General features: G+C 39.3%; 4 protein-coding genes across 4 annotated transcripts; 2 read left to right on the forward strand and 2 right to left on the reverse strand.

The window, feature by feature from the left end:
• The first annotated feature begins 379 nt into the window (after positions 1-379).
• LOC108548862 (protein rolling stone) lies at positions 380-5,046 on the forward strand. The gene is made up of 2 exons (XM_017901991.1): positions 380-614; positions 4,187-5,046. Exons 1-2 carry the CDS (start codon positions 503-505, stop codon positions 5,044-5,046), a joined length of 972 nt encoding a protein of 323 aa, XP_017757480.1. The 5' UTR covers positions 380-502.
• Positions 5,047-6,179: 1,133 nt separating this feature from the next.
• Positions 6,180-9,450, reverse strand: LOC108548860 (zinc finger protein 184). The gene is made up of 2 exons (XM_017901989.1): positions 7,846-9,450; positions 6,180-7,757 (listed from the first exon to the last, which is right to left on the reverse strand). The coding sequence occupies exons 1-2, from the start codon at positions 9,448-9,450 to the stop codon at positions 6,180-6,182; spliced, it is 3,183 nt and encodes a 1,060-aa protein (XP_017757478.1).
• A 398-nt stretch (positions 9,451-9,848) lies between these two features.
• Positions 9,849-11,449, reverse strand: LOC108548816 (uncharacterized). The gene is made up of 3 exons (XM_017901937.1): positions 11,331-11,449; positions 10,579-11,166; positions 9,849-10,214 (listed from the first exon to the last, which is right to left on the reverse strand). Exons 1-3 carry the CDS (start codon positions 11,379-11,381, stop codon positions 9,849-9,851), a joined length of 1,005 nt encoding a protein of 334 aa, XP_017757426.1. The 5' UTR covers positions 11,382-11,449.
• A 4,076-nt stretch (positions 11,450-15,525) lies between these two features.
• On the forward strand, positions 15,526-24,622 carry LOC108548899 (short stature homeobox protein 2). The gene is made up of 4 exons (XM_017902030.1): positions 15,526-15,676; positions 16,764-17,141; positions 23,795-24,028; positions 24,255-24,622. The coding sequence occupies exons 1-4, from the start codon at positions 15,526-15,528 to the stop codon at positions 24,620-24,622; spliced, it is 1,131 nt and encodes a 376-aa protein (XP_017757519.1).
• Positions 24,623-25,199: the final 577 nt, after the last annotated feature.

A 25,199-nucleotide genomic window follows, 5' to 3' on the forward strand; every position in this document is an offset into this window, starting at 1 on the left:
ATTTAATCGATGTAAGTCGATGTAAATCATTATAAGAATACTTGATCCTTCCCTGCAATTTGATAAAAGAGAATTTAAAAAACGAAATAAATATATCGAAATATATGGAATATCAAAGTAGGAGGTAAGTGATTGATAATTACAAAAACAAATTAATCTGTTTAGCTTTAAATACTTTGACAGGAAGCATGCAAAAATTATCTTTCTTTGGTCGATAAGGAAATTATACTCTGTCAAAGTCAATATTTTATGGCAAAGAAGCGGCCAGGACGTTAAGCAATGTTACACTTGCGATGAATCCTTCGCGAGTCGTTCGTAAAAAGGAGGAAACTCACTGGCAATTATTATCAGAACGTGTCGAAAAGGTGTTCGTGGGGAACAGTGCCGTAGAACGCAAGGGGAAGCAGCTGGTGCATAGCGATTGATATTGATTTGAAGCACGCGGAGCCGGTTGCCGGGCAGTCACGGGCCAAGCGTACGCCGAACAGGAGGCCGGACACAAATGCCTCCCGAGTGCGAGGAAATAGAGGACCATGGCGTGCCAGAGAAGATTTCCTGCATTGATGGCACGATGAAGGAATATCTACGGTTCCAGACACTCCCCACACTATCCGGTGCGAACATTTATCCTCGTTCTTTCCTTTGCTTCCGCTTTCTTTTTTTTTCTTACGTTTACAACATGACGTTCGTCCTAGAGCGAGGACTTCAACTTACATTCGTTGCTGAGTAACAGAATTTCTAACTTGGTGTAAAACACGTGTTGATACATAGTTTTTGATTAGTGTCAGAAGAAAAATTCTGAAGAGTTGTTCTATGTTTCTAGAAGGATCCAATAAGACAAAGTTGTTGTGGAGTTTCATGATTGTGTTTTTCGTCGGTACGTATGAATAGTCTCCTTTCTTTGGCATCATTAGTTACAGGAATGTAGAAGGTATTTTGAAGTTCGGAGCCCATACCTGAAAAACGCAGTGTCTTTTAATCAGAGAAATTGGAATGAAATCGTTGAACATTTTATGATAAATTATTTTCTTCGCTATTCTTTACTGTACAGTTACTCTAAAACTTTAGTATCTTCTACTAGCTTTAACGAGTAACGTTACAGGTAATAAAACCTACATTCCGTTTGTTTCTATAAGGCTCATAAAGAAAGATCATAGTGTGTCGGATTGACAGCTCTGTACCGCCTGTTCTAGTTCATATGCTCTTTGGCGTGCCTCAAGCGAGGGTTCTTCCTTTTCTTCGATTTTCAAAGTAACCTCTACAATTAATACAATGCCAAGAATAGCATATGCGTCGGTCCATGGTAAATTTATATTATCACGTCTCAACAATATACAGATTTCGTGAATAATAATTTCTGCGTAATAATTGAAATTTATATACTGAAACCCTAGCAATGACAAATTTCAATTATTTATCTTTAATTTCTCTAATTGAAATATATAAAATATTTTCAAGAAAACCTGTATAAAGCATTTATAATTTGAAAATAACGAGCTGAGGAGAATTCAATTCTAAAGGCGTCCTCAGAATGAAAGCCATTAACCGTGATGGCTAGGCGAAAAGAAATATCGTGCGTTCCATGGACGTGTGCACTGAAGCTCGGTCATTCAGGGGCGGTTTAAATACATAGCAAAGGGTAGAGGAAGGGAAAGGGTAATGTACGGATTGAATTGATTTCGCTCATGGTATAGGGTTTTGACCAGCTTGGCCAGGAGACTGATCAGTGACGAGTCAGGCGTGCTGTCGTGTAAGCAGATCGTGTGCTTATGGTGGTCGAAGATCAACGGGATCGAAGAATACATTGATCGTGTCTCAGCCCCCGACGGCTTAAGTCTACCTCCCCTTCGTGTTTCTGGTCAACAACTCGGTTCGTGATCCATTTATGTTCTTCTGCTCTATTTTATTTTAAAGTAACATCTTCGTTCCTTGTTTCACTATACGAACAACAATATTATCACATAAAATATAGATCTTTTATTTCTTTAGGATTTGATACTCGGAAATTTTGAATTTTTCAGATGTATTATATATAATATTTCTTTGTATCAAACTTCATAATATTAAAATATGATACGTACATAGATAATGAATCATGAATTATATCAATAACGATTTTATAGTGTTGTGATAACGAGGGATCGTGTCAGGTGTCACCATTAATAAATTGGACTTCGTTGCTCAGTTTACATTAAGAGAACTTTTAGTTTTCTTTTTATCTTGATTAGTATTTCCTTCGTGTTATTCATATCACTTGTAAATATCTTCCTAACAAATATTAAATTCAATTAGAATTTCTTTTCATAATTTTACATGACAATTTCCTTTTAATATTAACTGTAAATAGCTATTTTTCTCGATATAGTAATCTATGTAGGTATCACGTAAAAGATATACCTTACGTATAGTATCAGTTCTCAGAATACGATAATCAAATTTCAATGTAATACACGATTCAAATATTTCCATTCCTATTCCTACGCGACTATGTTTCTCCGCTCATTATTTTTACGTTATAGAAATAATTGTTTCATTAAAGTTATAAATTATTAAGGATATTGATTCTCAAATAAAAGCTGTTACCTGTATTCGTACGATAGTAGTGATAATAATAGAAAATTGTAATAAATTAAGAGGAAATTGGTATTAGCCGATTGACCATGCTACTACGACCTCTACGCATCTACGTATATATGAGAGATGCGTGAGCTTAGGGCGCTGTCCGTGCGAACCTCAGCGCCTTGGGTTAACAGGGTTAATTAGTTCAAACTAGCTTCCATCTGCGCCGGTGTTTGGACAATGCGATTAAAGATTTTACACGGCTGTCCCACCTCAATCGTTTCAATCGTTCAAATGGACGGCGTGACATATCCCTCTTTTATTTTTGCTGTTCAAACTATGATAACCTACAAATTATATTACATAATTATACCTTTGAATATATTTAATTATTATAGATATATTTGAATAGGATAGTATTGGAAGAAATAAAATGTACTATCTTATTTAATGAGCAACTAAATATTGATGTTTAAAATATCAGTTGATTTGCGTAGTCATACCTTGTGTTTCAAACCTCCTTGCGATTTGAAATGTTGATAGTTTATTGATTACTGTAATGCACTTATGTACGCTCTCTGAGAAATGTGTATCGAAAGGTGAATTTGTGTAAATTATGAGATTTAAAAATTGCTACGTTTGCATTCGATGCTTGTATCTTATCAAAAATTCAATATCATCTTACATAAACCTCTAAGCTATGTAAACTTAAACAGAAAAATGATTAATATATTTTATAATATTGTATTTTTGTTTATCATGTCTGATTTTTTAATAATTACAAATTATTTAATATCAGCACTAAGTATGGATAGAAATTGACATATTTTATTTAAATTAAAAAATAACGGTATTTAAATCAGCGCTAGTTTTCGCGCCAAAGATAAAATCCTTTGAATAAAGCCAACATGGCTGCGCCCATGATAGTTGTCTAACTACATAGAGGTTATGTTTACATTTCTATTACGACGGTATTATTTCACTTATCAGGTTTCTAACGTAGTTTTATTACATACAAGATGGTATCAATATCCTATAACAGTCTGTGGATTCCAAAACGATTCCTTTTTTTACTCGTGCAATGTTCGTCATGTAAGTTATTTTCTAATATGATGAATTTTCGAAACCGACTCTACGTAACTGCTTTGTATCTCTCTCTACAAAGGAATTCCTATTATTAAATCCAGTAAATATCACAGTATTACTATCGCCATTATTCACAAAAACAAGTGAATCACTTTCTAAAAATTCGTATATCAATCAGTTAAAATACTTACGTAATTTTCATTAATTTTGAATCGGTCAAAAATTTTGAGCGGGAAGTTTGCCGGAAATGAAGAAACACGCATGTGTACTAAAATATAATAATCACTGGTTTTAAACATAGTAATTAAGAAAGGTATGTCTAATCAGACTATAGTAATGCTATATAGACAGAGGTAGCTAACAGGAAGTAGGAAATATTGCAACTGTTTTCTATGTTTCGTAATTTGTAACGTGTATAATGCACAACCGTGTGCTTTCAAAAGTTTAAAGTTATGTAGCGAATTAATTGTATTACTTTTATCGTATATAATTATTTACCGAATATCTTACAATATTAATAATAAATATTATTTACTTGTAGGTCGTCGAACAATGGTAAATAAACTCTGGTGTCAGGAGGCAGCAAGGAAGTGGTTCTGTAAGAAAGACCAGCCACCACATTCACGAATCTTCTCCGAACCAAAATGTCAAAAACACGTAGCCACCTGGTACCTACTTTATCGTTGGTTAATTTTCATGGCATGGGCTTCTATTATAGTGTGTTCAATCTTCGAATTCGGCAGCTACCAACCAAGACCAGTATATGACACATGGCCAATATACTTGACCAATTGGGATTTAGTGTTAGGTGTCAGTCAAGCTTTCCTTGGTGGTTTTCTTGTATTGAAAAGATGGAAACTGCAAAAAGTATCAGATTTCGATCCTTCTGTGTTAATGCTAGGATCGATAGACATGGTTTATTGGTTCCTTTATGTTGTAACCACTAGTATTGCATTTGGAGTTACAATTACTTACTGGTCTAGCATATTCGATCCAAGGATTCACCATCTGGATCCTCTAAATATTATGCTACACATATGTAACAGTATTTTAATGATAGTAGATTTTTGTATCACGAGCATTCCGTTTAGATTAAGAAACTTTTGGTGGAGTTTAATTATAGTAATTTTGTACGTTATATTTTCGATATTATATTATTTAGCTGGTGGAGTAGATAAGCATGGTTACCACTATATTTATAAAATCCTCGATTGGAAAAAGCCTGTCCAAGCTTCGTTGGTATGTATAGGTGAAGCTATCTTCATAACTATATTACATTCACTAATGTATTTCCTAGAGAAAATAAAGAATCGATTGTATTTGAAAATCGATATAAAACTAGGAAGACCGTATACAGAAACACAAATGTTCAGTGCAGAAAAATGTACCGATATTGTTTGAAAATTAGCGATAATAGGCAATATTTTTATATAGTCCTACATTAAATTATCATTTGCATTTCTTTTTATTATTTGTACTTCTTAAAACTGTAGTTTGAAGTATTAATGTATATTTAGATAATTTAACTTTTATTTTGAAATTATAAATAGGGTTTATTGATAGTTATGAATAGCACCTAGATGATGAAAAGTGAAGGTTCCATCTAACGAAGTTTATATCACATTGACAATAACTTTATAAATGGAATTGTAAGATGATTAAAATTGTAATGCGGAAAAGTTTATATCTGCGTACGTGTACGATCATCGTATTTATAATTTTGTCATTGTGACACAGTATTTCTCAAATTATTTTATAGCGAAACATTATAATTCCTGTATAGGAAATAAGTTAGTACTTTTTGATAAACTTTTAATATTTCACAAAAATTAAAAATTTGCTATAAAAATAAAATTTTAAAATAATAGGAACTGAATTTAGAAAATAAAGACTAAAATACTACAGCCTATGATAATTTTGTTAAAGTATTAGTTATAATTTTTAACAATATGAAAATTTGTATTAAATAAAAATAATATATTAAAGATATTTTTAATACATGCATATACACGCATTTATAGGTATGAAAGTATTTAATTTGGTGCAGCTTGTATTTTGTCCAATTTTCTTTTAATTGTATTGTATGTCAATTTTATAAAAACATTCCAATTTTTTGTTTTATTAATATTTCGATATATCTTGGTTTATTATATTTTGAAACTATTGAATTATTATACATTAGTAAAAATTCTCAATGTATGAAATGCATCATAGTATGTAAACTACTGACATCTTACAAAATGTGTAATTAATTTTTTAATTCTAGTAAACAAACCTTATTATACATTGACTACTATATACACAAGGTTTCAGGAATATTATATACAATAGAAGAACAATGAATAAACTTTTTGGAAAAATAGCAACAATATTTTATTAATAAAATAACGATTTGAAGCAATTATGGACTGTAGTATAAATGAATGTAAGGCTAAAAACAAGCCTTTGATCACAGACCATATTAAAACTTATCCTACATTAAAAAATAACAATGATCAGTTTCTTTTCACCCATTTCCAAAGTACAGTCATGTATTATTCAAGTCCCCTCAGATTTATAGTATTTTCAGATGGTACTGAATCAAGTAGCAGTACCTGATACTCTGTTCCTACTACATCATCTTGGTAATACATTGAAGGTAATTCCTCTGTGAGTAATAAACCCTCTTCTAAATCACTTGTACCTAACACAACATCGGATGCTCCAACAACCGAATCTAACACAGCACCATTCGTCTTTAACTTCCACACGTCGGAAAAAGTTAAATCAGTCCGTGCGGAACCCTGATCTTTTCTCACATGTTGATTAGATAATTGCTTGTGTGTAGCAATGTTTGAAGAAGACTCCGACGTTTTCAATACATTATTAAGAGGTGGTGGTTCCGGTTCAGGAAGAGAACGATCTGTTTCTGAAGAAGTACTAAGAATAACTGCATCACAAGGTGCTACCATTATCATTTGCTCTGTAGGCTCTGATACTGAGGGAGCTGTATATAAAATGTAATCCATGTTACAGACCGAATCTTCAGACATTTTATTGGTGGTTTTATCACACTCTTCAACAGGAGTGCCATGTACTTTTAACATATGTGCTCTTAATGTCGCTTTTGTAGTATACGAACGCGTACAGGTTTCAACTGGACAATGATATAGAGTCTTAGGTTGATCTTGTAGAGGCACTGTATCATCTTTAGTTTGATTTACATTATTATTTCGAAATATTGTATCATTATGGTCAGATTTTTCTGTTACTGTTGATGTATTTATGCAACCTACATTTATGTTCAGATCTATTGACTTTCTTTTTGATTTCACAACCGGATTTACCCTGGAACATTGCATTTCTTTTACTTTACTTCGTTTTTGGCTACTGATGGTATCATATGTATTTATCTCTATGTCTTCCTTAACCTGATGCTTTTTTATATGAACGTATAAACTACTTTTTGCAGAAAATTTTGCATTACATATAAAACATTGAAAGTATCTTCCCTCTTTATGGGTTAATCTATGTTCCTTAAGATGTTCTGATCTCATAAAGGCTTTTCCACAGGAAGGAACATCACATACAAACTTCCGTTCATTAGTGTGTTTCTTTTGGTGTCTCTTTAATTTACTAGAGGAAGAAAACGCCCATTGACAACCTTGAAACGTACAAAGGTAAGGTTTACAACCGGTATGCGAACGTATGTGTGCCTTTAGCCTACAAGGCTTATCAAACACTTTACCGCAACCTGGCCATGAGCATTTTACGTCTACTTCTTTGTAACTATGGCATCTTTGATGCGACGTTAAAGCATTACTACTATAATATCTTTTACCACATCCTTCATGTTTACAAATATATGGAGCATGACTTTGATCATGAGTCTTCATATGCAGTTCCAAAGCTCTTTTTGTTTGAAACTTCTCTTGACACTCTGGTACTTGGCATAGTATCCTATTTGGACGACTGTGTAACTTCGCATGACTCCATAAATTATAAATTGTAGTAAATCGACGATTACAACCTTCTACCTCACACACATAGTCTTTCCGTTTCAAATGTGTTTCTTTATGTCTTTTGAGTTTAAACTCTGAATAAAATGCCCAGGCACATCCTTCAAAATCACACTAAAAATAAAACCTCAGATAAATAAATATGTTATAGTCTTATCTGAAAAATTAGAAGAAAATATCAAAATATTTAAAATTTACATACCTTAAAAGGTCTTACACCATAGTGTGCTAATAAATGCCCTTTTAGAGCATACAGTTTGCTGAACTGTCTATTACAATCATCACGTGGACAAAGCCATATTTTCCCATGCTCATTAACAGATATTGGTTGTAAATTATCATCTGTAATACCTAATTCTTCTAAAGCATTAGATATTATCATTTCATGCTGATTACTAGGATTTTCTGTACCATGTTCCACTGTGTCATTCCATACAGCTGAAGTTTCTATTTTTGGTAATTTTGGAAAATTTCCTGTAGCTTCCAAGAGCTCAGAAGTTTTTCCTTGATAAATCTGTTCTTCTGTACCAGTATTTATAATAATTTGTGTCATATTTGAAATTTTATCCGTTGATATGGCTACAACAGCCATAACACCATCTTCAGTATCCACGATATCTTCTCCCGATATCTTAATTTCATTGTCTAATTTTTTGTCTGCTGTATCTGATATCCTTTTACGTTTCTTAATAATACGTGGTTCTAATTTTGCCTTACCTTTAGTTTTTAATTGTTCAATTATAGCAGTTTCAGAATCATCATCAACTAGTTTTGTATCTGACAACTCTTGTATGGTATTTTCTGAATTGAGATCCTGCACATAGAGATTCGTAGTATCATTGCATAAGCTATTGTCCTTTTGCAACTCAACTTCTTTATTCACGTTATCTATATTATGCAAATCATCTACAACAACTTGCGTAGACTTGCTCTGCAATTCGTGATTATCTGTGATCATGGCTTTTTTCATTAATGAAGTTTGTTCAGTCTCTGTACACATTCCTTCGACATCCCTATTAGGGACACTTAAAGTAGGTTGAGCACTTGTCGACGGCAAAATTTCACCGGCAACCATCATGTCATCCGGCGACAACGCCAATGGATCCAAATGATCCAACTGAAATTCTGGTAGTATAAAGCTATCCTTTTCATCAAGCAGCTTCTCATTTTGGAGCTCCTGAAGTAAAGGATCATAACCTAAATTAAGTTTCTTGTCAGACAGATCAATATCGATTGACAATCCGTCAGGGTCCTTTTCCAGAAAAGCGTGCTGGAGTTCCTCGCCCAGGTACCGGTCGACGCCCTCCTCGACTCCAGACTTGATCGCATCGAGATCCATACTCGACACGGATTCTGTGCGCGTTTTTAACCATTTCTCAATGTCGGCTACAGTCTCGACATCGGCAGTTTTACCGATTCCGTCAACGTTCGTCTCACCCGTAACACTATTGTTCGTCACTTGATTACTCTCAATCCACACTCTCTCGTGATACTGTACAGTTTCGTCGTTGCTCCTTGCTTTCTGTTTTCCTTTTTTATTTGTTTCTTCCCTTTTGTCTTCATCCGGCGAAACCGACAGCAAACTTAATTGGTTGTAACCTACCGATCCACCCACAATGCCGACCTCTCCGTGCGTCCAACCGCGAACCGAACACAAACCTCGTCGATTACGAAAGATTCGCGGGATTTGTTTTGACTTGCAAGCGGAGGGAGTTCCTTTACAAGACATTTGACTGCCCCGTAGCCAGCTCTGTAGGGGTCCACACACAGCAACAACGCCGCCATCGAAGGAAATCTTGTAGCTCATAGGCGGCCTACTGTATTGAAACTCGGGTGAAATTCACACAGATAGATGGCACTGCATGATTGCATAATTTCGCGCAATTTTTGAATACCAGTTTCATCATGTATTATAATGGCTCTTATTTATTCTAATCACATTAATTTTATTTAATATTATATAAAATCATGACTGTATACCAAAACATTGAATTATTTTTACAGCTATTTTTCTTTATTTCTTCGAAGGTAAATGAGTGAGATTACAAATTATTTTTTCCACATACAGAAGACACTTTTTACATATGATTTAATTACCATTTGAAGATTTAGTTTCTTATTAAACTAATACACTTTTCAAATTTGTATAATTATTTCGTCATGGCAAAATAAATTCAAGTTTAACGATCTAGAAGAAATCAGCACTCAATGAGTCGTGTCTTTTTGTTTAATAAGAATTTTCAATTGCTCTATTCTGGATCGTTTTTGTTCCATCTGATTGAAACTGCTTTTGTCTTCGCATAATTCGTTTTTATGTATTTGAGAATGTTTAAGAAGTTTTGAATTTGGTTTATGGATATATCGATGCTGAAGAAATTCACGAGAGTTTAATTTCGAATTCATTGGTGGAAGAACATCTTTGGATTGAACTCCTGATTTACAACTAAACGATTTTCTCCTTTTTTCCGGTGGTCTCAATTCTTCATATGGAATTCTATACGTCGCCTCTAATTGCGTATCTTTTTTAACTTCACACATTTCATGATCATCAACCATACGATTAAGCAGCATCTATAAATTGATAAATTTGACTATCAAATCACATGATAAATCTTCTTATCTTTAATATACATAAAACTGCATTCAGGAAGAAGTTACAATACTAACAAATTTTAAAATAAAACTAATTTTATCTTCATTCATAAAATCTATTTTTTTTTTATATTACTCTTACATTAAAATTCACAAATCTATTAAGTAGAACGAAACATGTTTTAATGCGACACTTATTTCGGTATAAATTCCGAGTTCATTAACAAAATTCTTCCAAAATCGCAATCAAAATCTACTATTAATCATATCAAAAATAATCGAAAACTATTACTAATCACACCTAAAATTGCTACTAAAAAATTATTCAAAAACTATAGCTTACCATATCACAATTACTGTTTAGTTTCCTGAAAAATACCGCTTTAGGGACTTTGTATCCTGGTGGAGGTTTCGGTTGCGGTTCCAAGCAAGGCGCCTTAGACATTTTTATCATTTCCGTATATAAAAGCACGTCTCCCTTAGTCTGCTGATATCGTGGATCATGACATAGTCTAGGATCATGTTCTCTCATTGTTTTTCTTGTCCTATGTGCCAATTTACAAGTACACGGATCGGGCGAAGATCTCCTAGGATCTGGGCCAAAGATCTTCGCCCACCAGGTCAACTTTTCCTCTACTTTTTCCATTTTCTTACAATTGCTTGGCTTTTCCTTCGCAACTGACTGTTTTCTAATGCTGAAGAATCTATATCTCCATCCCTTCCGGGGTTTTTCTGAATCGAGACACTTCGACGAACAACCCTTGCTGACGAGATCCATACAAGGCGGTAAGGGTTCCCCGCAGTTACCGACGCCATGTTCGATTGGTTGATCGTCCGACTTCCGGGACCAAAAACACCTGCTATTTCTTGTCAATATCGACTGTATTATCGAGGGACTCCTGAACACTATTGATTGATAGTGACCGTTTTCCTAAGGATAGTAAATCATTTATGAATTCAATTTTGTTGCATCGTATCGTTAAAAACGTAGCTTAAGCTATAGTTATAAAGTGTTGCTTTGATTTACGGTATAACCTATAAATCCACTCTTGTCTAACTCCATTATCATTCCTGTGTGTTAACTGAGTACAATACCTTTAGAGATGTTACACTGGGAATTTGGAATTTGGTCCGGAAGTACGCCATGGCGAAAACAGATTCTTTTTTTGTGGACGAAAATCGTCCCTCCGCCCGTATGTTTTACATCAGAAATTTAGACCTCCATAATGAAACTAAAACAATGAAATTCGGCATGTGTTAAAATTTCTTCAAATAAAATATAAAATCGATTTATCGATATTTCTTTCGACCGCTTGGAATTCGCGGGAAAATTTGAAATCCGCCTGAAAAGTTTATCGAAATAAAACTTTGGGAAAGAGCTTATTTAATTTTTAATAATAAAGAATTACGAGTTTTAAGAGAAAAATCAGTGAACATGAACGAATTCGAATGATTTACTCGGGTCCCCTCTAATACCGATTCGGTTTCCTTTGAACGCCGACCGTTTCCGGTCTCCTGTGCAAACCCCCGAGTAACCTCGTCGAACCGGCTCTGTTAATTTTGAGAGAACACCGGAATTACTGATACTGCCTCTGCAAACGAGATGAGAGCAATTCCGGAAACGTCGATATCGCGTGTATCCACGTGTGGATGCACCACGATGGAAAACGACTGACAGGAAGTGAGCACGCGGGGAAGGAAGAGAGACGGAGGAGAAACTGGAAACTCGGAGAAGACGCAACGAGAGATTTCGAAGCATTTGCGAGCTTCAGATTGATTCAGTTCAACAGAATCGTTGGTTTCATACAGTATGGCTCATAAGCGGCGCTCGAATATCTATTGTTATCTTCATCATCTCCTTAATAATTCTCCTTATTTTATAAAACTCCTACAAGTTTCAAACTATTTTGATTCCTCGGTCGAAACTGAAAAAGAAAATTAATTGAAAATATTTATCTATAATTGCAGTATTACTTTGCAATGGAAACTATTCGCGATATAAGGAACAATTTAACTACTATCCCCGCATGCTCATCCGAATCAAGTTCATATTCCTAAACGCTCTATTAATCCACAATTGACACCCAAAACAACGCTAAAAACACTCAGCCAACCCTCGCTTTGATTTCGTCGAAAACCGCTCTGCCACCTCACTAATTCCTCGCCCTAACATCAACCCACACCTGAACGGCGCTGTAGACGGCGGTGCACGCAGCCACGACATCCCCTCCGCGCGAGGAACGTATCCCCAACCGGCGATTTTCCGGCGGCGAGTCGCGGTGAGGAAGGGTGTTTACTCAAGACACGACAATTCATTACGTAATTGAATTGAATGAGGCCTCTCTCCTCCTGGCCTGTTTCCCCACCGCGTGTCCCTCCTGTTCCTCACCCTCTGGCCAAGGGTAGCACAGCACGTGTAGAAACGACGGTGGTTGCGCGTGTGCGGGTCTATTTGGCCAGGCAGAGAAGGCTGGATGGGGAGATCCATCCATCCCATGGCCACCACACCCAACGAGCATCCACACGAGGTGGAAAGGAGAGGCAACGAGGAAGAAAGGGACAGAGATGGAACTCGGCCCGTGTCTGCCTCGAAAACGCACGCTCGACGGGGGTAGCTACCGAATTAAACGATTAGTTAAACTGATTTCGAGTTAGGCGAATGAATAAGTAATCGGATTTCTCGTTAAGGTAATCGCATTGCGCCCTGATTGGCTCCGTCTGCCTGCGTTATAGACCGTTCCCCTCTCCAACGTTTCGATATAGCTCGGCTCTCCCTTCCCTCTGTACCGTTTGGTTATCTTTGTTCCACGAGTGTTAATTCTCCCCTCGTTTCCTTTCCTGTCTCTCTTGCCTCGTTCGTGGTTCTCTTTCACCCTCTCGTACGCAAGCGTCATTCAATGTCGCTACGCGTCTCCTTCCTGTCTACCTCCATTTCCATCGCGCGACTCGCGGCTTCTTTTTCCGCTTTCGAATCCATTCACCTGGATGCTAGCTTTCTGGTTTGGTGTGAGGTCGATGATACGTGTTTCTGGATTGGTTGTCGAACCGGTAGGTATCCGTTTCTTTGGATGTGAAGGTTGATTCGATGATAATTGATCTATGAAGGTTCTCAAGATTCCACTTGGGTATGATTGAATATACTTTCGTCTGTGGTCTCATTGGCAGTGATTGTTGAACTTGGTTTAGAAAATGGTCTCGATACCAGCAAACAATCTGGAATTCATTTTAACATGGATCAACAATAACATTCTTCGCTGTACCCTTAGTTCGTAATTTCATTTCTGAGATTTAGTTTAGTCTTAATATAAACAAGAATCCAGGGTTGATCCAAATTAAATTAACATCTTACCTTAATTCTGCTTTTCTGATACACTGTTCTTTACTATTGCACCGTTGCTACAATCATCTTCCATCTTCTCAGTTCTTACCTACAACTTAGACTCAATTCAAACAAGTACTTTATCGTTGACGAATAATCTAAAAGTAACTCAGATTCAACTCACTTTCTCAAAAATTTCCCTCTGACGTCCATTTGTACCTGACACCCTTCTTGCCATCGTTATCTTCCCTTCTTTTACGTTCCTCTCGTTGCATCCAAGTTAGGTTCGCGTTCCCCTTCGTTTTCTCGTCTGTCAGCCGGTTCCTCTCTGTCCATATCCGTCCCAACGTTTCACGGGCCGTGTTTGCCTGAGCAATTACATTCCCGAACGCAATCCCATTTAAATATTGCCGAGTTTGGTAGCGGCAAACACGAGACACGCCGCGTTCTGGCCTCGCAATCCGCTCAGAACGCGGCTAGCCTGCCAAAAGGGCTGTTACACGTCCATTTCAATGTAAAACGTTGCCGCGCAAATATTTTCGACCGCTGTCGAAAGTACCAGCCACCCTCTTTTCAGTCGTAGGTTTAAAACCGTTGCTTGAATTTCAATTTTGTCCCAAGGACCTTTTGTTGCGGATGATAGAGACGACTCTGCGGTCCAAAATAAATCTTCCGTGTCAGAAGAAGCTTTATCAGACCAGCAAAGCTTATAACACAATGGGGTAACGCGAATCGTTATCAATTACAATTAACGCCTCGAGTGCCATGGTTCATTACTAAAAGTCCATTCCACGGTGTCACAATTTTTTAAAGCACTACGGGCATGTAACTACTACAATAGCAAATCGAAGCTCGAATTCATTGTTGGATAGAACGTGATACATACAGACACAAATTGAAAGTCGATTGACACGACGAATCAATTTCAGATTTAACACTGTACAAGCCGAGACGTATGACATAAATATGGAGATAAATGAGAAATTTGATAATCCGTACATATACATCGTACTCGCTATAAATTGACTTTATAATTGTTCGTCCTTACAATTCCCCAAAATATACACTTGTAACTAAATTGACATCATTAACACTAACATAATCCAATCCACACATCCAATCATAAATTACAATTATCTATATTTATAACAGATTAATATTCAATCCTAGAATTAAACGAAACTGAAATTCTCACCCCTTAAACTACCCTTCTCCCAGTTCTTCTCGGAGAACGAGGAAAAAACGTCACTTTGCAAGACCAGCCCACCCTCTGTCACCTGCCGGCGGATCTGCCAAGCCAACGAGCAAGTGCAAATCATTCTCAACCGATCATCATCCCCCAGTAGCATATCGCGGCATAAACATCGTCGACAGGAGTCGTGAACGCGCATCGTTCTCACCTAAAGCTACCCATCCACCGGGACGTGGAACGCGTCCTCTGGGGAGGAACATTCGACGTCACGGAGGGTGGGTGGCTTGCAATGGGGATTCGTAAACGCGGTGGTCGTCGGGATGTACAGTGGCAAGCGTAGAGAAACAGCGGACAGAGGGGTTGGAGGGGTGCGGAATGGCCAAGCACTGGCCAACGTAGGCAGTTCGGCCATCGGTAGGTGGTAGTTTGCGCTTCGCGGGTGGAAAATCGGGCGCAAATGCTAATGAGTCTCGGTTTACGGCCAGTAGCCGACGTAGAGGGGGCGAACGAGTCAAGGGTGCGAGGATAGGGGCTGTCGGGGGTTGACGACGGTCGACAGGGATGCAGAGAGGAATAGGGTGATGCGTGGGCGTCGAGGATCCGCCTACGAGTCGCTGGATTGGCCGGCGTCCGAATGGCGTCCTGGGGGACGCGTGGCGTAGCGACGCTGAGCGTCAGCTACCTCCTGGAGCCACCTTCGGCACCCCCTACGGTGCTCTCGTCCTCGGCGACGAGGTCGACGCGAGAGCCGCGTCGTCGCGCGAGTCTTCTCCGCGAGGATGGAGCAGCTCGCCCAGTTCGTCTCCAAGAGCTTTGACAACGCGGCCGGCGAACACGCGGCATGCAGGTCCACCACTGATCGACCCCCGTCCGCGAGGATCACCCTTAGTGTAGCTCACTTGCTCGGCGATCCTGCGGAGAACGATGCTAGTACGTTTGTTCAGTATTTTCAAGTTCCTCGATGGCTTTGGAGCACCGTCTGTTGGGTTTTAGTGCATCTTTCTTGGTGGTGGATCGGTTTGGGACTTGATCGAAACGGTCTGTCACGTGGACCACTTGTGGTCGAGTTCTGTGTGGGTCAATAGGTGTGATGGTTGTGGGTTAGGTGGATGAGGACAGGTGGAAGTGTAAATTGACAGGTGGTGCGACTGATCTTGGATATGGTTGTTCGTGGTGTTGGAAGAAACGTAGATGATTTGTGAAATTTTGTTGAGGTTAGAGAAGTTGGTTCCGATGAAAGGATTTGGTTGTGGAGAACTTGGTACACGTTGGTATTTGCTTCCTGAATAATCTGTGTCGTATTGAGGATAAGTATGCGAATGTCCTGCAGCCAGTGTAAGTATGACAATGTTCATATTTCGTGCTGCTTTTGATAGCAGAATCTCTTCATAGATTTACTGCTGGAAGAACTTTAAATAGCAGTCTCCCGAACATGGCAAACAACGTAAATAAAATATTCCGTACAGTCACGGAATGTCTCAAAGAGTCTTTTTCCTATTCAGTGAATTGGTAATCAGTTGATCCTCATGCACGATTTGCCTTCCACTATTCGTTTCCACGAATATCGCGAACGTGCGTCTTCATTCTCCAAGATGATATCAAACAAACTCTCCTCGTCGTGATTTTCTACTCCTCGATGCGAAAACATAGTTCCAGAAATGGGATTTGTGCATTTAAGCTAACATCGAAACCTATATCTGCAAATTCCAGGAATCCTTTCGACTTCGTTGAACAATCTCGTCTATCTGTTAGCAATTACCTCATTCTATTTAATCTAATCTTCAAATTATCTTATCTCATCGAATTTAAACATGCGAGTGTCTGTTTCCTGTATCCTGTTCGCCTTTTCCTCTGAGAACTTTAAAATCTTCTACAAATTTTGAACTATGGTCGCTCGGAGAATTGTTGTTAGATTTTCGAAAATTTCCTTGGTATTTCTATCGCTGATTAATGATATTTATCCGAGAAAGAACGCAACGTGGTTACGGGATACTGATTCCTAGCAATGGTTCTCCAGATGTCGGCGCGGCGATACGCGAATCCACTCAGGATCCGTCGAGCGTCGATGCGAGCAGCGTGGACGAGCCGCCGTCGCCGGAAGGCCGCTTGCAACCGGAAGATCTCTCCGTCACGACCAAGAGTAAAGAGGCGAAAGACGTGGTTAACACCGCGGACAGTCTTCCACCTTTGAAGACACCGGAATTGAAGCTCTCCGTGAGGAAACTGTTGGGATGCAGTCCGTCGCCGCCACCGATTTCGAGAGATCAATCTGCCAGTCCGGAGAACTGCGTCGAGTCGAAGAATCAGGTTTCCAACGATGCGAAAGCGACGGATCTGAAGCTCCAATCTCAGGTTTCCAGGTCTTTGATGCAGGGACAGGAAGAAGGTACCAAAGGTAAGAGGGCTGTTGATTGAAAGTAATAGATATTAAATAGTTCCCCTTGAAAACCCATTAAAAGCTACCATAAACGTTACTACACGCTAAATCTTTTGTTCATAGTATATAGATCATGGGATGTGTTTAATTATAGCGTTGTCGCTACTCACAGTGACAATAAATATCTACAAAATTAATGTTGTCAGTGGTTTCGTGTTTCAATAAGATTTCACGTGGCGTGTCTGTTTGATGGTACCTTTTAAAGATTAAATAAATTTTGATATTCGCGGGTGGTTTATGTTATTAGGAGTTATTAAAGACTGTCGATGATAAATTTGAAGTTATCCAGCTTCAGAGTGGAACAGGAAAATTAATGTTAAAGAGATCTTGGGATTTCTTCTATGGAGGAAGGTCTATCGTGATACTTCACTGCCATTGATTCCAATCGACTATCTTTGAATTCCGATTAATTTAACTGAAATGATAAATAAATGATAAATAAATGATGATTTTCTACGTTGTTAGAAGCAGAATAGTACCTTGATATCGTGGTTGTTAATCACTCCTGGAAAATATTATATCTTTGAAGAACGGTTCGTGTTTTGAAGAGTTCCAAAGGAGGTAACTCGTTCTTGTTTCGATAGTAAAAAGGTCAGGAACCTCTGGTGAATTCCGTGGCCCGACACGTATCGTCGGAGGGTTCGATCTTCGTTTATAATTCAGCACGTCGTCCAATAAAGCTCAGAAGTGATTGGGAATAGCTGACCGTTCACAACGTAACGATCACCGACCTCCAATTTTGCCCACATGCCAAGTCGACTTCAATAACAGCCATTCAACGTCCACCACTTGCACTTTCCTTCTGCTCTACCCCCTTCCTCGTCTTCTTGTTTCATCGCAACCTTTCATTTAAATCAATTCTATTCTCGAGGGATGAGGAGCTAAAAAGTTTCCTTGATATTCGAATCTTTAACCCTCGTTCAATTCAAGAATAGCAGAAGAATTTCAATATCTTTTAACATATGTAATTCCTCCTGTTAAATATATGCGAGTCAATGATAAGTCAAAGTATTTCATTCTACTTTTAAAATTTTTCTAAGCTTTGATTCGATATTTGAATTAAATTTCTACTTTTTGTTGTTTGGAGTGGATCGATTTGACGAATGGCGATTCATATTATAAATATTGTTGGGTAATGTTTCATTTGAAACATGTAAATTTGGAACATACTTGTGTATGATTTTGTTAAGAGTTGAAAGTGAGTCAATAATAGATCCACTTCAATTGTCTTCTCAAGGGTTGTTGCTGCACTAGAACTACTGACCTATGTAAAATTATGTATCTACTTCAATACAAATCAACATTAATTTTATCAAAAGTAGCTACACGTTTTCAATAACTGCAAAAGCAGCTTGATAGTTCTAGTGTGACCACAAAATGTATAAGTTTGTTTCCATATAAAATTTTGAGATCTTCATTGATCACAAATTCAACAAAATTTCTCCAAACTTCTCTTAAGTAACATTAACCTATAAAATCAAAGTATAATAATTCTCTCCCAACCTCTGCGACAAAATTCCAATGAAACGATCCTAAGATCTTCTCATCATCCTCTAAATCCCCATTTTCCCCTTCATTCGTCTGGTCTACCAGGAAAATCCCAAAAAATCCCGTCAAAAGACCAGGAAACACCCCCACCTATAGTGAAAACTTTCGAAGCTCGTAATTTACAAAACGTCAAACGATCGGTGACAGTGGTTACAGCGGGGAAACAGTCGGCGAAGTATAGTCGGGTGGGTAAAAAATGCAATCGACAGGCCGGACGTTACATACGCGTGACTAAATTGGATCCAAAGCGGACGGCACGGTCGGCCAGGGGGATGAAAATCGCGTTTAAAAACTGACGCGTTCAAGTAACGCCAGCGTTGGTTCCTCGGCACGATAACTCGGCGTCTATTGCGGCTGGAGCTCGCATGAATTTATGGTTTAATATGCGGCCCGCCGCGTTAGTTGTGTACGCCCTCTAACACGCGCCTCACGCTTGCAGAGGGTGGAGAAAAGGGGAGAGGAAGAGACCGGTATCTCTCTCTTTCCAGCTCTTTCCGCTCCTCTTTTCCGCTTGTATCTCTCGGGGGCCCATAACTTTTCCCGATTAAGCGCAAATCAAAAAGCAATCTGCCCGGCCGGCAGCCATCGGACGCGCCCAAGTAAAACCATAAATAACCGCGAGTTGAAGAAGCGGCGAGGAGTTGGTGGAAACTCGTTGGTCTCTTTGGTTCCTAGAAAAAGGCGGTGGAAAGGGTCCAACGATGTTTTCTTCTACGTTTCGCAGTGGGTTTCGTTGGACTGGTTGGAAAGTGTTGTCAGTTAATGCCTCTACCATAGTACCCTCTGATGCTTTTGGTGCTTGCACGTATATAGTAGAATTATCTACAGGAAAGTATGTAGGTATCAACGTTTAAGTACATAGTACTTCATGTAATTAATACTAGACTTATCGAGTTATAATATGTACTTGTATAAAGGAAATATAGATAGGAAGGTAGATAATAATAATTAAAATGATATGACATTATATAGATATTATTTACCTATCTTATTGTGTGTTTGCCAGGATAAAAGTCTAAAATTTACAAAACTCATCAAGGGAACATTCTGCAAAGAAAAATCTTAGCTTCAATCACTAATTACCAGACTATTGCTCAGTCTTATATCTCAAAACGATGCACTATTAATACCTCTCCGATAGTTTTCTAATTCCATGATTCGATTCTCGTTCCGTACCCAATTCCACCAGGCGCGATTTCACGTGGCATGCAACGTCCATAGCAGACAGGATAATGGAGACGATATTTCACGACTTACGGCGAGAACCGACGGGCGACACGACATAACAAATATCGCCGAAAGAAAGTGGCCGATGTCGCAGTAGATCACCACGTTCCTGGGCCAGCCACTTTGCCTCGCTTGGCGTCGATCTCACCCGCGACCTCGCGCACGCGTTCCCTCTGCAAATGGCCATCGAGGTACTGGCTGCGTTTGACCCCTGGTCAAAGGCCGTGCTACGATGTTTACGACCCCCAGTCCTGTAAGTTTTTGAGGTATGGCGATGGCTGTTAGGTCGTTGCTAGAATTTCTCTGGATATTTACAGTACAACCCTCGACTAGACCCCGGTGAATCTTCTTTGAACAGGTTTTAGATGATCGTTGAATACAAATGATGCTTCAATCGATGATTCATACAATGTAGAATTATTGCTCGATTTCGTTGTGCATTTGAGATAAAGGAACTTGGATAATGCCTTAAATTCTTTGAAACTCAATTGGAATCCAATTAGCTTTCCATGGACTCTTGAGACGAGTTTAGATTGGAGTGGAAACAATGTAATGGAGCTTGATAAGATTGACGCTGTAGGAATATTGATAATGATTATATTTAATCATCGTAATTGTTAGCATTATAATCAGTCCAAGCATACCTTTCTCACAACCTTTAACTACATAGACCAATTATTTTTCTTAAATATCAAATTCTATTCTGACATGCTAATTGAAAATAGCTAGTCCAGACCAAGCAGTATCCAAAAAATTAAGAAAGTACAAATTCTTTATCTTTCCTATCTTCTTGCCAAGTTATTCGCGAAAACTTTCACGGCTGAGTGCCATATGCAGTTACAACGTGCACGCGACAAACTGGCAAGAGGGTTAAGCAGGGTTGTCCCGACGCTTTTATTCGCCTAATGGTTGCGATATCTCGACTCGTTTCGCGAGGGGGAAAAAAGCACATAGCCACGATCGGCTAGCTGGTGGACGAAGGGGGCGAGGGTGGTTTGACTGGATCAGGCCAAGAGGGCAGCGCTCTTAGTAATCGAATTAGCGGCCCCTCGTGTCCGAGTGTGATTGCTTCGGGTTTTCCAGGAGGGTTTCACTGCCGCCCACCCTCTCTTTCTCTCTCTTTTGCTGCTCTCGTTTTGTCTCTCCCACGTTGTCTTTCTGATTTCAACGATACGATACCGCTGTTCCAGCAACCAGTTCGCACCTACGATTCACTTGTTACTGTTCCCGGTCCCAGATTGCTTATACACTGAGGATTTCCAGCACTTGAACACCTACAAAAGGTATGGAACACAGAGTTAGATAGTATCATAGAATCCCAGGTGTATATTCAATATATTTGGTAACTGAGGGTGATACTATTTTGCTTTTCAGATGTAAATCTTAGATGAGCCAAAATTCGATATCAGCCAACAATTTAATGAAGCACTCACCCCATTCACATCCTTAAACAAACTCCACCTGTATATCTCAAAGTTTCTACTCTATCATAAGGCACTTGAAGCTCTAACACTCTCTAAGAGAATATCAATTCTCTATCTGTTGGAAGTCCGTTGAAAAACAAATCGCCCATCAAATCGTTGGCCATACGACCAATAAACCACTCGCAGCATCGAATCGCGGACTCGATATCGTTAAAACGATCAACAACGGGAGACAGCTAAAAATCCAGACAGAGCGGCTAGAGGGGTGACGAAAACCCGGAGTAGGGGTAGTTTGATGATGAAGGGGCGGATGACTGGGACGAGAACGGGTCCGGAAACCGCGCGAGTTATTTTGCTAGGAGGGGTTTTAAACCGCTGTACATATGGATGCGGGCTTCGCTCTGCCAGGCCTCCGATTGGATTACGTAGGTATGCGCTAATTGATTAAAGCGCGATACTGTGTCGTCATCGAGACTGTCCTCGTAGAATCTCCATGTTTTAATCGAGATTCGGTACCATCTTCGTTTCTCTTTCTTAATATCGTCACTTTTTCACCAGCAATCGGACGTCTTTCGAGTCTCCACCGTCTCGCTGTTCCTCTTCGTTTTTCTTTATTTTTAACTTCCATAGCTACGTTTCGCTTCCACGTTCGTAATTTGCTAGGTGAAACGAATGGCGAGTTTGCAAATATTATCTCTGCCTGTTTTCAGTTAACTGCCGCAGCTAATGAGAGGGCGACGCGTTGTTTTGCTTTGTCATCGAGAGAGAAATCGATGGTAATTGACTTTGAGCAATGATACTAGCCTATTGTTAATGAATGTTATCGATAACAGTTACATTTATTGTCATGAGAAACCAGTCCGAATTTAACCAGTCTCGTCTCTCGCCACCCCAATGATGTCCACCGTTCGTAAAGACCTTAAATCAACCGTCCTAATCCACTTCCAAATAATCAAACCAAACCGGTGAACTATCGAAATCTCCGCCAAACAGCCCCTCCGTTTCTCAAACATCGTTAATGATCAGTACAAACGCCCAATTCACATAAGATCCATCTTTACGGAGGTGAAAATGTTCGCGGACAGATGCAGAAAGCCGAGTGGGGGTGATTAAGGTGGCGGCCGGCGGAAGAGGGAGAAGCTAAACAGCTGGATAGAGGGGTGGAAGGGTAACTAACGATCCCGTACAAGGCTGCGTAGCTCACCACTTTGCTAAATTATATAAATCACGTCCCCTTCGTCAAGGGATCTTACGCGAGACGCTTAATCCACCCCTCTGCCTCCGCCACCTCTGTTCACCGGAAGCTACGGTGCCTCCTTCCAAGGATCTCCCTTGGAAGGCAACACCTTCGCGAGAGTTCTACCGGTAGTTACTTTGCATTAAGCAGCCATTAATTAGATCGTACGCCCGTTAATTATCTACCCGAGCCGTCTCTTTAACTCGCGGCGATGCTTGTGGCTCCTCTCGATGCTGGGCCTCCACGAGCAGTTTTTAAGATCCTCTCTAGGATGACCGGAGAAATTAGCGAGAGTTGACAGGGGGAGGATAATTAGTCCACTTTCGGTAGACCTTTCTGTCGAGATGATTGGGTTAGTTAACGTGTTGACGTGGAGGAAGTGATTATTCTTTGATGGAGTCCTTGTGGAGTACCTCTTCTTCACGATTTGAGGTTCCCGGTGAAACAACTTGATAGTTTGAAGTGCTTCTTTGGGCTTCGTATAGCTTCCTAAAATCGAAGTACATTTCTGTTTATCGTGTTGTGCAAGTTTGAATTCTTCTAGCTATGAGTAAGCTGTCTTTTAAGTTCGACCGTGTGCAAAATTATAATTTCATTGGGAAGGATAGAACGCGAAATTTAAAGTCAAATACAGTAAAGTATATATTGCACAAAGATTTTTGTAGGATTCTAAAATTTGAGCAATTTAATTCGACTTATGTTAATCTGTTCACCGGCTAGAAGGAAGACTCGAGTTTTTCAATGTTTTCGAAGAAGTGAAGAATTCGTATTATAAGAACGAGAGTTACAGATCGTATTCTAGAAGACGCCTCTGATGTCGACTAATCGGAACTTCTTTTCGTCGCGTAATTTGAATAAGATCCTCGTAAAAGGATGGAATTTATGTTGATGTCGGTCAGACCGGAAGAAATGACCTGTGAACGATTCGAGGAGATTAATTTGGAATTTCCCCGTGACCGCTCTCGTACTCGTGAATTAATCCTCGTAAAACGTCTGACTCATCCGAATCTCGTAACTCGAGGATCAATTTTTACATCTACATAAAAGAAACTGGAATAAAATTAGAGGAAAAAAAAGAGAAAAAGTACATAGAAAGAAATTAAATTTCCAGTGCATTAATCAATCGTGTTTCTCGAATTTAATAACTGAGAAAATACCTTCTGGAACTTTTTCAGGATCGAATTGCCGTAATAACGGAAACGGAAATGGAAAGCAGAGAAGATCTCGAACGAACTTCACTTTGGAACAATTGGCTGAATTGGAAAGGTTGTTCGACGAGACTCATTATCCAGATGCGTTCATGAGAGAAGAACTCAGTCAGAGACTTGGTTTAAGCGAGGCGAGAGTTCAAGTTTGGTTCCAGAATCGACGTGCCAAGTGTCGCAAACATGAGAGTCAATTGCACAAAGGTAAGTTTCAAAGAAACAAAAAACTATCCTAGCATCTATCTTCAACAGTTCTCCAAATATTCCTTTCTTCTCGCTATTCTTCCTACAAACACAGATAAAATTTAATTATTAGCCCCTTTTTTTAGTTATTAAACTATAATAATTAGAGGAACGAACTACTAAATAACAAAATTCAAAAATACAATTAAAAGATGAGATGTAAGAGTTAACCTATCCAAATTTACAGGTGTAGCAGGTGGAATGGTACTGGCGCCTCGCAGTCCACCAGCGACCTTGGAACCCTGTCGAGTGGCGCCGTACCTGCCAGCCTTGAGGCTGCACCCCCCGATGCAGGGTGCCAGTGGCAATATGACCACCGCGGCAGGTTCTGCCTTCGACCCGACAGTCCTCCATTACGCGGCAGCCGGCGGTCTCTTCTGCCTTCCACCTCCACCGCCTCCACCGCCAACATCCAGTCATCCGCACCCGCATCCCCTGAGCCTGGCGGCTTCCTTGGCCGCAGCCGCGGCACGTTCCAAGAACAGCAGCATCGCTGATCTTAGGTTGAAGGCCAGACGACATCAGGAAGCATTGGGACTGGACAGGCCCGCGTAAAACGAAAAATTCCGACTTCGGAGTCCTCTAAGACCGTTCGTATGCTGTTTCCTTGCACGGTGGTGAGTATGGTATCGTTCTGGAAGTTTCTACGCTTGATGTGTCGAGTCTAAGGGTCTATTTCGTTGAAAGAATGTGTCGTTTGGAAGATTCTTTCCTTCTATTCATTTATATTCAGTAGAGGGATGGTTCGAGGATCTAAGATTTTGAGTGGATGTTCCTTGTGATAGAAATCGTTTCAGAGAGAATTAAGTGAAGTTCGCTGGAACATAACTGACTCACCACCGTCGTGGAACAGTATCGGTAATTAATCCGTGAGGAGTATAGCAATTTAGCTTCTTGGTTGCCGAGTGTCCTCATCCAAACATTTTGACTTTTCATTGTTTATTTCATTGTTCATTGTTCTATAGTTTATCGTGTGCGTTATTCCTTTTATTACACGTCCTAGAGACGATCCAGTGGAGCTCCCTATATGTAGAATCATGATGTTAAGGACACTCGTCAGCGAGACAGCTGTATCAGTTCGTGTCCGAGAAGTACAAACGGAGACTCGATGTGTATAAAGTGAATGATTCGG

Source organism: Eufriesea mexicana, unplaced genomic scaffold, assembly GCF_001483705.2.
Source record: "Eufriesea mexicana isolate 0111107269 unplaced genomic scaffold, ASM148370v2 scaffold1653, whole genome shotgun sequence".
In the NCBI taxonomy this organism is placed as follows: Eukaryota; Metazoa; Arthropoda; class Insecta; order Hymenoptera; family Apidae; genus Eufriesea; species Eufriesea mexicana.